The 13,832-nt window shown below is 37.2% G+C and overlaps 1 protein-coding gene across 2 annotated transcripts in view; it reads right to left on the minus strand.

The window, feature by feature from the left end:
* UNC13C (unc-13 homolog C) overlaps window positions 1-13,832 on the minus strand; it is a 586,631-nt gene that overhangs the window by 72,482 nt on the left and 500,317 nt on the right. For both annotated transcript variants that reach the window (XM_032622977.1, XM_032622978.1), the window contains 2 exons: window positions 11,472-11,560; window positions 1,519-1,668 (listed from right to left, as the gene is read on the minus strand). In XM_032622977.1, coding sequence (XP_032478868.1) covers window positions 1,519-1,668; window positions 11,472-11,560 — 239 coding nt within the window. The remainder of the gene's footprint in view (window positions 1-1,518; window positions 1,669-11,471; window positions 11,561-13,832) is intronic.

Genomic DNA, 13,832 nt, shown 5'->3' on the forward strand with positions numbered 1-13,832 from the left:
AGCATATGCAAAAATAAATAGTTTTATCAATGATGTATCTCCAAACTGCTGCCTGGAATTCCCAAAACAGAAGGCATTCCAGTAGGAGTTTTAAGAAGATCAGGATTGCTTTGTCCTGCCCTCTGCTCACCATCACATTCACAACTAAATGGTAGTTTCTGTGATTCAATTAAGTCTTGTCCATAGAAAAGAGCCATATAAGATGACACAAATTTCAAGGGGTTATATAGGAAATGAGGTTAGATAAAAGTGTCTAAAGATATGAAGACGCCTTTCTCTCTTTCCTCCTCTTCTCTCTTTTCTTCCGCCTTTTCTTCTACGCCACTTGCCCTACCTGCTTCCTGCTAAGCTACCTAATTACCTATTCACCTATCTTCTAGATATTTCCCCATAGCAGACAGAAAATAATTTTTCTACCAAATACTAAAATTAAAGTGATAAGAACATTAGTCTTACTTACGCAGTAAGGTTATAAGCAAAGGGAAATGGAATTAAGGTAGAAGTCATAAATATGTAGAAGAGGTTCTCCTTACTAATTCCTTCTTTGTTATCCTTATCTTTTTTTTTTTTTTTTTGTTATCCTTATCTTTAAGGAAAGGTACACTGTATCCCTCTTATTTATCTTGGTCTCTTTGGCATTAATTAATTTTCCACAACAATATTAAATGAGGTAATATATGTAAACTAGTAGGTATAATACTGGTCCCATGGTAGGCATTCAAAGTTATTTTTTGCTTTTCTACCTTCAGTTCTGGTTTTAAGTATCACCATTTAAGAAATCATACCTCTTGCTGCTTTAGATCAATGGTTGCCAATTGTGAACACATTTTAAAATGTAGGTGCCTGGACCCTACTCCAAACTCACAAAATTAGAACTTCGAAGAGGAGGGATGGAACAGAAGCAAAATAAACCAACTTTTTGGTTCAGAACACTGTCTTAGTTGGTCATAAAGACCTTCATTCCCACCCACTCCCACCACTGGACTGGAATCTCCATGGAGTCAAGGACCTTGACTCTCCATCATCATTGTCCAGTGCCTAGATTAGAGTTTGAAACAGGCGGACACTCAGTAAATAGTTATAGAAGGTGGGGTGAGGCAGCAATCTACTTGCCTCTGAGCTGAATTAACTGTAGTCACATTTGTGCTATTCTCTTCTTCAGCAGGTTTCTGACATGAAATCAGATATTCTGGAGTCAACTCAGTCTTTCTCCATGTCCAAGAAGTTGCAGAACAATATGTTATCTGAGAAGCATGAAATCCTAAATCTCTCTATGCCTCAGAGCAGCAACCTCCTTAGTTATCCATACTTATTTCCTCTCCATTTTTCCTTTTCTGTACATAGTCATTCTCATCTAGTAATGAATTAAGAGTTTTTCCTTTTTAGTGAATTGATCTATTTCTGTAGAAGCCCTTTTAAAGCTGTCCTACATAGAGGAAAATATGTTTTTTTTCTCTGAAATCCATATCAGCCAAATTGAGGGCAGCGAATCAAGAGAAAACTGGGTAGAACACTTACATTTTGTCCAAGAAGTCCATGAGAGGTCTTAATACAACCTCTGCATCCATGGCTGTACTGTTCTTATTAGATGCGGTATTTCCAGTTGCTCTCATTTGATTTAGTTCAAAACTCATCTGTTTTACGCACTCTTCAATAATAAGCTGGAAACTGAAAATAAAGAATATAAATTCTGGAATAAGAGCAAACATTTATGCCTTCCTTTGCCTGTGTCTGTTAAATTCACCCCAGGGAGTTTGATCTGTTTGCAATGGTGTGATAGCCCTTGCTCATTAGTTTTCAAACTTACTGTTTAGCTGCAAAAAATTTTGTTGCAATGAAAGCTTACTTAGAACGCTTATACATAAAGTAGGTAAGACTGATGCTCTTCAGGTCGAATTAACTTGAGTGGGGAGATCATTCGGCCCCCATCACTCCCAGTAACAGCTGAGATGTCCCTCTGAGCATCTTTTGGAAAAATGACTGTGAGTGACCCTTGGCATCTGGGTACACCTTCTTCACTTAGCCTCTGGGACTCCACACCCTCTTAGCTTTCCTCCAACCTCACTAGCTGCTCCTTCTCCATTGTCTGACCTCTAACTATTGTAATAAGGTTGCCAGACTTAGCATATTAAAACACAGAATGCCTAGGTAATTTTAATTTCAGATAGTGAATAATTTTAGTGTAAGTATGCCCCATGTGATACTTGGGACATATTTATATTAAAGATTGTCCATTTTTATATGAAGTTCAAATTTAACTGGGCATATGCTGTAGTTTAGCTGGCAACCCTACATCGGGGCTGGCAATCCCACCTCTAGGCTCAATCCTTGGACCACACCATCTCTCCATCAAAAATCACTTCCGTGGGGCTCCCCTGGTGGCACAGTGGTTAAGAATCCGCCTGCCAATGCAGGGGACACGGGTTCGAGCCCTGGTCCGGGAAGATCCCACATGCTGTGGAGCAACTAAGCCCGTGTGCCACAACTACTGAGCCTACGCTCTAGAATCTGCAAGCCACAACTACTGAGCCTGTGTGCCACACCTACAGAAGCCCACACGCGTAGAGCCTGTGCTCCACAACATGAGAAGCCACCACAATGAGAAGCCTGCGCACCGCAATGAAGAGTAGCCCCGCTCGCTGCAGCTAGGGAAAGCCCGTGTGCAGCAACGAAGACCCAATGCAGCCAAACATATATAAATAATAAAATAAAATGAATTTATTAAAAAAAATCACTTCCTTGGCAATCATATCTAGTCTCATGATTTTCCTGCCATCTGTACACTGGTGATTGCCAAATACACATCTATAGATATGACTTCTACTCTAAAATACAAACCATTATTAAACTGCCTATGTAGCCTTTTTACTTAGATAGAAGTCTAATGAATTCTTCTCATCCAATCTAATGAAATTTTCAACATCCAATCCGTCAGCAAATCTTTATAAAGTATATTAAATCTGAGGATCTATTATTACTTCCACAAAGCTACTGCAGGCCAAGCCACCATTATCTTTCACCTGAACTTGTGTAATAATTTCCTACATTAACTCTCTGTTCAACCCTCTAAAGGTATCTTTTAAAATAGAAACCAGATCATGTTCCTCTCTTGCTAAAAACCTTCAATGGCTTCCAGATCCACTGGAAAAAAAAAAAAAAAATGCCTAGAATGTATTTCATGGAGTTAATTAAATCCCAACATATTCTGGCCCTGGAAACTTCCCTGATGTCATTTCTTGCCACTATTCCCTCTGCTTCATTGCAGTCCCGCCACAGTAGTCTCCCTGGTGTCCTTAGAATTCTCTGAGGACACTCTTATCTCATGGCCACTGTTATGTTCCCTCCCCCATGCAATTTCTCATGGGTCTGTTAGTCCCTCACTTATTACGGGCATAAGCCAAAGGTCACCTCCTCGGAAAAGTGTTTCATAAACACTCCACCTGAAATGAAATTCCTATCATTCTCCATTTCCTTACAGTTCTTTATTGCATTCTCCATTATTTGACACATTACATAGTTTTTATCTATTTGTTTGTCGTCTATTGCTCCAAATAGAATATAAGCTCCATGAGGGCAGGACCGTTTTTTTCAGTGTTATCTACCCACACCATGAGTTCCTCAGGAAATACTGGCTGAATGTATCAATGGACCATCCTCCTTCCACCCACCCCTATTAAACGTGTTGAACAGATAAATGACCTGTTTAACAACACCCCATGACCTCCCCCACTTAAACCCTATGCTCTACATGCCTATAATGCCCCACCAACCCCCCAAAACAAGACAGGAATATATAAATACATAGAATTTAATTAATCTATCTGACAGCGTGAACATTTCAGTACTCAAAGTAAGATAGACCTAGAAAATAAACCCTAATCGTACCAGTGAATTACTTAGACATATACCACTTATATAGACAGACATCTCCCTAGATCTATCAGCCATTTCATTAAAATTTTAATACTAAATCTAACAAATTATACAGGAAAACTATATACATGTTACATCACTATATAAACACAACTTGTTAATGTAGCTTAAATTCTAAAGCAAGGCACTGAAAATGCCTAGATGAGTTTACTAACTCCATAGGTTTGTTCCCAGCCTTTCTATTAGTTTCTAATAAAATTACACATGCAAGCATCCGCACCCCAGTGAGAATGCTCTCTAAATCATTACTGTAAAATGGAGCAGGTATCAAGCACACTAACGGTAGTAGCTCATAACACCTTGCTTCACCACACCCCTATGGGAAACAGCAGTGATAAAAATTCAGCCTTAAATGAAAGCTCGACTAAGTTACATTATCTAGGGTTGGTAAACTTCGTGCCAGCCATCTTGCTCATATGATTAATCCAAATAAATAGAAAACCGGCGTAAAGCCTGTTAAAGAGTAATAAAAAATAAAGTTAAATTCTAACTAAACCCTAAAAAGCCATAGCTAAAATAAACTATGAAAGTGACCTTAGTATTTCCTGATTACACGACAGCTAAGACCCAAACTGGGATTAGATACCCCACTATGCTTAGCCCTAAACCCTAATTATAATAACAAAATTATTCACCAGAGTACTACTGGCAGCAGCTTAAAACTCAAAGGACTGGCAATGTTTCACACCCCTCTAGAGGAGCCTGTTCTATAATCAATAAACCCCGATAAACCTCACCAAGCTCCGCTAATTCAGTCTATATACCGCCATCTTCAGCAAACCCTAAGAAGGGATAAAAGCAAGCATAAATACTATACATAAAAAGTTAGGTCAAGGTGTAACCTATGGGATAGGAAGAAATGGTCTGCCTTTTCTGTTTCGAGAATGTACTTCTCACACACGGAAGTTTTTATGAAAACGAAAAACCAAAGGAGGAGTTAGTAGTAAATTAAGAATAGAATGCTTAGTTGAACAAGGCCGCGAAGCACGCACACACCACCCATCACCATCCTCAAGTATTATAACAACTTCCTATAACCTATTAACAAACACCAAGTATATGAGAGGAGACAAGTTGTAACAGGGTAAGCATACTGGAAAGTGTGCTTAGATCAATCAAAGCATAGCTTAAATAAAAGCACCTCGTTTACACCTAGGGGATTTCATAATCTATGAATACTTTGAACAACGCTAGCCCAAACCTCCACAAATTTTACTAACACAAGCAAATTAAATCAATCGTTCACTCAGCATTTAAAGTACAGGAGATAGAAATTTAAAACCACCTTTGGCGCTACAGAGAAAGCACCGTAAGGGAATGATGAAAGAAGCATTACAAGTAATAAAAAGCAAAGTTTACCCCTTTTACATTTTGCATAATGATTTAACTAGTAAACATTTAACAAAGAGAACTTAGCTAAATACCCCGAAACCAGATGAGCTACTTACGAACAGTTTGTAGAACAAACTCATCTATGTAGCAAAGCAGTGAGAAGGTTTATAAGCAGAGGTGACGAGCCTAATGAGCCTGGTGACAGCTGCTTGTCCAAGAAAAAAATCTTAGTTTAACTTTAAAAATTACAAAAAAATTAGAAATTTTAATGTATTTTTAAACGTTAATCTAAAAAGGTATAGCTTTTTAGAAACGGATACAACCTTATCTAGAGAGTAAATAAACAACACCATAGTTGGCTTAAAAGCTCCACCAATTAGGAAAGCATTCAAGCTCAACAATAACTTTATCTTAATATCAACAATAAGCAAATCAACCCCTAGTTTTACACCGGACTAATCTATTAACCAATAGAAGCAATAATGTTAATATGAGTAATAAGAAATATTTCTCCTTGCGTAAGCTTACATCAGTAACTGATATTATACTGATAGTTAACAGCAAATAAACACAATCCAACATTAAATTATTAAGTACGCTGTTAACCCAACACAGGCAAGCACTCAAGGAAAGATTAGAAAAAAGATTAACTAAGTCTGTGAAGAGTAAGCCTTAGAATTACTGTTTTCATCCTTTACATCCTCTACACCAGTTTTGGTGATTCCTACCTAAGCAGCAGCAAATAGTAAGAGATTTAAATAGTGGAGACCTTCAGCATATCCACCATTCCTCTATGTTGTCTGTTACTTTCATACCTCCAACAATAGGAGTAATTATAATATACATTCAGGCAGGCAAGAAAAAAGCCAGTTAGGATAATGGGGGTAAATAAAAATTTGGGAAATGATCACATCACGGGAATGGTGATGAGGAGGGAGTTGATTTTAGTATTGAAATCAAGTCAGTCCCATTCCTCTTTCTCCACACACAATGATGACACAGTTCATGTTATTTAAGAAGGATCCAAATGCAACAATTCCTCACATTTTATATAGAAGTTTAGGAAGTTTCACTATATAATGCTGTCATTATTCATTAAATAGAAATAATATAAATATTTATTAATGTATGTATGCATTCTACAAATGTTTAATTAACACTGTGTGCCAGTCTCAGTTACTAGGATACATCAATGAACAAAACAGATAAAATTCCTTATTCTTTTTGTTTTGTTTTGTTTTTGTTTTTTTGCGGTACGAGGGCCTCTCACTGTTGTGGCCTCTCCCGTTGTGGAGCACAGGCTCCGGACGCGCAGGCTCAGCGGCCATGGCTCACGGACCCAGTCGCTCCGTGGCATGTGGGATCCTCCTAGACTGGGGCATGAACCCGTGTCCCCTGAATCGGCAGGCGGACTCTCAACCACTGCGCCACCAGGGAAGCCCAAAATTCCTTATTCTTGTGGCACATATTTGACCCTTTATTTTTGAATTTACATTATAAATATAGTATAGCCTGTTGTTAAATATTTCATTTTTCTAGTTTTTGGTTTTGCTACCTAATATGGGAAATCTTTGATGTATTTTATTTTATTTATTTATTTATTAACATCTTTATGGGAGTATAATTGCTTTACAATGGCGTGTTAGTTTCTACTTTATAACAAAGTGAATCAGCTATACATATACATATATCTCCATATCTCCGCCCTCTTGTGTCTCCCTCTCACCCTCCCTATCCCACCCCTCCACGTGAACACAAAGCACAGCACTGATCTCCCTGTGCTACGTGGCTGCTTCCCACAGCTATCTATTTTACATTTGGTAGTGTATATATGTCCATGCCACTCTCTCACTTCGTCCCAGCTTAGCCTTTCCCTCCCTATATCCTCAAGTCTGATATATTTTAAATGATCACAACTTGGGTGTTTTTCTTGCTCCTGATATAACAGGTTTATAAATATTGGTCCGTATTGTTGAGCATGTAGTCAAGGCCTGATTCTACTTCCACCATTGTGTTGTGGCTGTTTCCATCTTTGGCTCCTGACTTCTCTGTGACTTTCTTTACTAGTGATACCACCATTTCTGTCCCCCTGCATTTGACTCTTTGATCCTTGGATCTCAGTTTGCCTCTGTGGATGTGGTTCATTTCTTGGCTCTCTGTGTATTTATCTCATTCAATGGAATATGCTGTTTCAGGTTTAGGTTCAAAGGAAGCTGAATGCCTAATCACTTGGCTTTTTTCTGGCTGGACCTGCCTTTGGACTTTTGTCAGGTAGTGGTTGGGGGGAAGGGTGGCATTGGGGGTAGTGAAGAACACCCGGGCTTCTGATGTGAGAAGGGGGTGATGGTGGTGGGTGTATATAGTGAAGGGTAGTGGTGGTAGATACTTGGGGCAAGAGAAAGGAAAGGTAAATAATGGTGGAAAACTTGACCTAGTTGATTTACTACTGGGTATCAGTGATCCTGCTGACTGCAGTAATAATCACCTTTGAAATAGCTACTTTCTTTTGAACTTATTCTCAAATCAGTTTACTGGGCTGGAGGATAGACTGAGCAGAAGGTATGATACTCATGATCCAAAAATGTACAAACAGGTTCTTACAACAGACCCATATGGTAAACACCCACCAGAAGCCAGCTCTGTGTGGGGAGATGAGGCATAGGGAGGAAGGATTACCAGAGAATAAAAGAGAATGACATTCTACCTTAGCATGAATCCAGGTGAATCAACACCTGCATTTGACCCGAAAATCTTTTGTCTCTATCAATTTTTTGTAAATACACCTAAAGATTCATTTTTTTCTATCCATTTTACAGTTGAAAAGTTTTTATTAATCAGCAGTACCAGGTAATAATGACAGACTCTGTGAGCACTCAAGATGCCAAACACAGAAGAAATCCTATGAAATATTCCTAAATTTTTAATCTACTTAATCCAGCCAGCCACTGGCATCAAAAGATATCATTAAAAGAAATGTAGTGAATCAAGAAACCAAGCTGCAAAATGCGTGTAAGCAGAAACCTAAGTGGCACAGGTTTTGAAAACGTTAAGAACATCCTTAAGATATCATTGAAGTCCTGTTGCTGAGTCTCAGTTCCCAGGTGGGTGCCCTGTGCATGTTATCAGGAACCTGGGGACCCGGGCTTCAGATGTTTGCTTTGGCTCTGTCCTGGCTTTCCTGAAAAATCACCCTACCAGCTACAGAGGGTAGAATAATTTAATTGTGGGTTTTAATAACGGTAGATGAAATGGATTTGGGGCAATTAAATATGCACTTAACTTTAAAACTCTAGACCACTAATTTAGACTGTAAGAAGGGTGGATTCAGTTTGACTTCACAGCATAAAGTCCAGCATGAAATTATCCAGTTTGACTTCACAGCATGATCACACTGATCATTATGGCCTTCCCACCTACCCTGAGTGTGTGATGCAGACCTGGTTGGCAGTATGGGAAATAAATCTATGGCAACAAAGATATAATAATTATTCTTTTTATAAGGAAAGAATGACATCTGGGCTGTTTATTTCAATAATCCTAGCTCTCTTAGAGGTATATTTAAAAAATAATGAAGAAATACAAACAGGGTAACAAGGAGTTTCAATATCTAGGTTAAATAGCTGACTTCATATGACTAAAGTACTTCAAGTGCCCTCCTAAAGGCATCTCTCCTTATTTCATAACTGAAGTTTGCTAAGTTTTTCCAATCATAATATATATTTCAGCCTTTGTAACCTGAATATTCCCCAATCTTAAAACAAAACAGAATAAAAAGTACTTGTTCAGAGGATGATTTGGATACATTACAGAAAATAATTTGAATATCCTTTTTTTAGTTAATTATAGTTTCTATCCTGTTTAGTCATCTTATTTCCCGTAAGGTTCTGAACACCTCTAGCTATTCCTGACCCCTTTTATCTCCCCTTAACTTTGCTAAATAATCTCTATTTTTGCCTTTGTAGCTGAAGGCAACAGTCCTTCTGCTAATCACATGTCAACTTACAACTAGAATAAAGAGAGGTAAGCCTCTAAGTGTCACCCCAAGTCAGAGCCAACGAGCCCCCAAATCTCTGGGACAATGTCTGCCTCTCCAGCTCCTTGTAAGCAGAAACTTCAAATTACTTATTAACATTTAGGCCAAGTATGCAGGATCATCCAGGTCAGCTAACAACACAAAGCAGAAGGCAGAGCTACGACCCTAAAAGCTCAATACATCAAGACTGCATCTGGCCCAGCACTTAAACTTTGAGAGGGGGTTCCATGAACATAATGAACACAGCTCTGATACTGAAGAGAAGTCCAAGCATAGGATTTTTCTTTACTTTGCCTCATTTCTACATTTGAGAAAAAATATGATACTTTCAGTGTCTTTTTTGTTTTAGTCTTTTGGATTTAAGAGTGGCAAAACTAATCAATGAATGTGTGTTAAGCATGTATCTTTCCAAAACACACTAATAAGTGATGACTGAGATTCAAAGAGATAACTAGCCCTCTCCATAAGAGTAAATTTCAGTCTTATTTGAGAACTGAAGACATAGCTTCAAATAATAAGTCAACATTTATTGAACTAATATTTAAAGCAAATTCTGTATGAAAGTAATGAACCTCATCAAAAATGTGTTTGATTTACCATTGCATTAAAAACAAAAACAAAAAAAAACCCCACATAGGAATAAACCTACATAAGGAGGCCAAAGACCTGTACTACAAAAACTATAAGATGCTGAAAGAAATCAAAGACCACACAAACAGGTGGAAAGATACTGTGTTCTTGGATTGGAAGGATCAATACTGTTAAAATGACCATACTACCCAAGGCAATCTTCAGATTCAATGCAAACCCTATCAAATTATCAGTGGCATTTTTCACACAACTGAAACAAAAATTTTTAAAATTTTTACGGAAACACAAAATACCCTGAATAGCCAAAGCAATCTTGAGAAAGAGCAGAGCTGGAGGAATCATGCTCCCTGACTTCAGACTATGCTACAGACTATACTACAAAGCTACAGTAATCAATACAGTATGGTACTGGCATGAAAGCAGACACATAAATCAACGGAAGAGGACAGAAAGCCCAGAAATAAACCCATGCACTTATGGTCAATTAGTTTATGACAAAGGAGGCAAGAGTACACAATTGAGAAAAGAGAGTCTCTTCAATAAGTGGTGCTGGGAAAACTGGACAGCTACATGTAAAAGAATGAAATTAGAACATTCTCTAACACCATATACAAAAATAAACTCAAAGTGGATTAAAGACCTAAATATAAGACTGGATACTATAAAACTCTTAGAGGAAAACATAGGCAGAACACTCTGACATAAATCACAGCAATATTTTTTTGGATCTGTCTCCTGAAGTAAAGGAAATAAAAGCAAAAATAAACAAATGGGACCTCATTAAACTTAAAACCTTTTGCACAGCAGAGGAAACCATCAACAAAATGAAAAGACAACCTACTGAATGGGATAAAATATCTGCAAATGATATGACCGATAAGGGATAAATTCTAATCTATTTTAACATTTGCTGATGAGATGACGGCTTTTTCCTATAGATCCAAAATGAAGTTTATCTAGGATGAACTTCTCATTCTTTAGAAACACACCATAGGCAAGCAAAGTTAATTAAAAAAAAAAAAAGACAAAACATAGATATGTCAGTAGTTTCCCATGAGCTAATTGCATTAACATTTCTAAAGCCTAAAACAAATCACCCTGACTTAATTCAGTTATGGGGTTAAGAGTTCAGTTCTTTCGAAGTGAAACCACACTGATGTGTATGGCATGAACACAACTCATACTTGTTATATATGTGAGGATTTTATCTCTGCCTTCCCTCCTCCCTCTATTCTTTCAACAGCCAATTGCTAAGCTCTAAACACTAGAATTGCAAATAAGAATGAGATGTTAAGAAACATACAATAAAGAGAGGGAAAGAGGGAAGTTAACCAGAACTCAGAGCATAGTGTTGTAAGTGCTACTCAACTGCAGGATACTGGGGAGCAGGAGTTCTGGGGAGCAAGCAGCAAGACATCACTATAAAATCGCAGGGTCATGGAAGATTTTCCAGAGGAGGTGATGCTTAGATTGAGTCTTGAGGTTAAACGGACTTAGTCAGAGGAGAGAGACAGTGTTGAAGGCATGATTATCATTAAATGAAACCTAATACATTTGGATAGTAATTACTTAGGCCACTTACCTTTCACCGTAAGTGACACTGAGCTCATCCAGAACTCCACTGAGTTTAACCTGAAGTTCTTTTAGAATAGTACTAGCTTCAGGATCTAGCTGCAAAGAGACCATAAACAATATTACTTTGGAGTTCTGAGAGAGCATGCCTTTTATCTCTTAGGACATTTTGCTTATTACAAGGTAAACTTCAAACAATATAGCATACATATACAGTTTTCTTTCCTTTCCTTTTTTTAACCTTTGAAATCAAATGCAAAATTTAGATAATTCTAATGAAACCTGAAGAGTTCTTACATTTGAAAAAATTGATTGAAATGCATAGCATGCATACAAAAAAGAGCTAGAGAGCAAAGCCTTTGTTGGCTACAGCAGTGGGATGCAAGGTATGACAAAATATCCTACAGAACTTGATAACTTCATAACTTAGAGAACTGGTTATACATTAGTTGAACATATGTGTTGCTTGAAAATATATTTTCATTTTTAATATCCCTGTAAATAAATAGGCCCATTGAAAACTTTAAAAATGGCTAAAAATTAATTTTTGCATGTTGTGTTGTACCTTATTTTTCCAAGTATGGAATTAAAAGTAATAAACAATTATCCTGTTGCTCCAGTGTGTTTCTCTGGAGGTGACAGGGCTAACTTTTCTTCCTGGATGCCAATTGATAACTCAGAGTTCAAGATTCAAAGTTTCCCATTTTATTTATTTATTTTTAAATTTTTCTTTTGGGGGGAGGGGGCAAAAGAAAAATAATTAAATCAAGAGGACATTTTATGCTTACTCTTACAATGTAAAAGCCAATTATTCTTTTTAACTGATTTCTGTGCTAAAATAATATCAATCAATATTAGAAAATAACATAATATAAATGAACACAAATAAAACATCAAACTATTAATGTGGGAGTATTTTTTTAAAATTAAAGGATGAACACAAACTTTACCAGCATTTAGAAAATTTTATCCTGTTTGTTAATTTAATTTTTGCAAACCAGTTGTCAAAATAGAATAACTTATAATAGATGTAGTGTATCTAGCTGATAGAAATTCATGTAAAGGGAAACCTAGAATATTCTCTGAAATTTAAGCCAATCTTCCTTTGAGTCTTCAGAAATTCAATTTCCTACCATTAGTACCTATAGTTCTTGCCCAAGCTGAACTACTGTTGAAGAGAGGGGCATAGGAGGAAGACAACTTTGGGGAGTAGAGAAAGTTAAAGGAGGACTTGGTATAAACAAGAGAACCTAAGAACACCAAATACACATATGACCCAAATCAGTTTAAACTCCTGGGAGGCAACCCAGGACCAAAAAGTGTCCCTAATAGAATACACTGGTCATAAATCTTATAACCCTCTAGGAACATTTTCTAATACTAAGAAACTATTAGGAAGAAGTATTATTGACACACCTCAGCATCTGGGTAGCTCTATGTCATGCTAACTTGATTAAAAACATTGGAGTAGAAACCAAAGATTGCATTTGACATCTGATACTTTACTGGGTATGTCAAACCAATCCTTAATGTCAATTTTCACTCAAATCTAGGTGATTTCAGGATTGGTTAGTTTCTGCTCCTTTATCAGAGCCAATGTGATTCTTCTGGACTAATTTTTTTCTGTCTCTGTCATAAGAGATTACCCGCACATGCACAGGCCACCTTAACAGATGCAGACTTCTCTAGCAGTTGGAAACTTACAATATCCCTAAGTCTCATACTTTGAGAGTTCCATTCACCTATAACCAGTTGCAAGGCAGTGATTCAGAAAAACAATTAGATATTACCTGTTTTTAAATAGCCCTGACACTGATGTGCATTTAAACATAATTAGCCTAATAAACCATATCTCCCCAACCCTTAACCAAGAAAACATATGTCAACTGCCCACCCCAATCCTAGGGAACCTTGTAAGCTGAATGTTTTTTTATCACATGTTCTTGCTATTATCCTAATACCAATTTTAGACCAACTTCACTTGGATAAAAATGTTTGGAAACAGAAAATGAAGAGAAGAGCTCCCATAGAATTTTCTTCATGCCCCACTGTGCTAAACCGTGATAGGTGGTTGTTCCCCACCCACATATCTGCCACCTCCAAGGAATGGCTCTGACAGTAGGGTTTTCTTCAGGAAATTGGGTTGCTTCTTATTTAAAGTATGTATTTTGTTTCCATATTAGTTTGATACGCAGATTGAGTTAGTTTGTTCACCTGTTAAGACAATGACTTTAAAGTCATACAAAAATGGTTAGGTAGGTCAGTTGGGCGAAATTATGCTCTTTTCTTATGAATCATTTTAGTCTCCCTTAGGGATTTTGTGAATGGAAATTTTCTATCAAATAATTGGTTATTACTTGAAAATCTGAAA

This window comes from Phocoena sinus, chromosome 2 (genome assembly GCF_008692025.1).
Source record: "Phocoena sinus isolate mPhoSin1 chromosome 2, mPhoSin1.pri, whole genome shotgun sequence".
Taxonomy (NCBI): Eukaryota; Metazoa; Chordata; class Mammalia; order Artiodactyla; family Phocoenidae; genus Phocoena; species Phocoena sinus.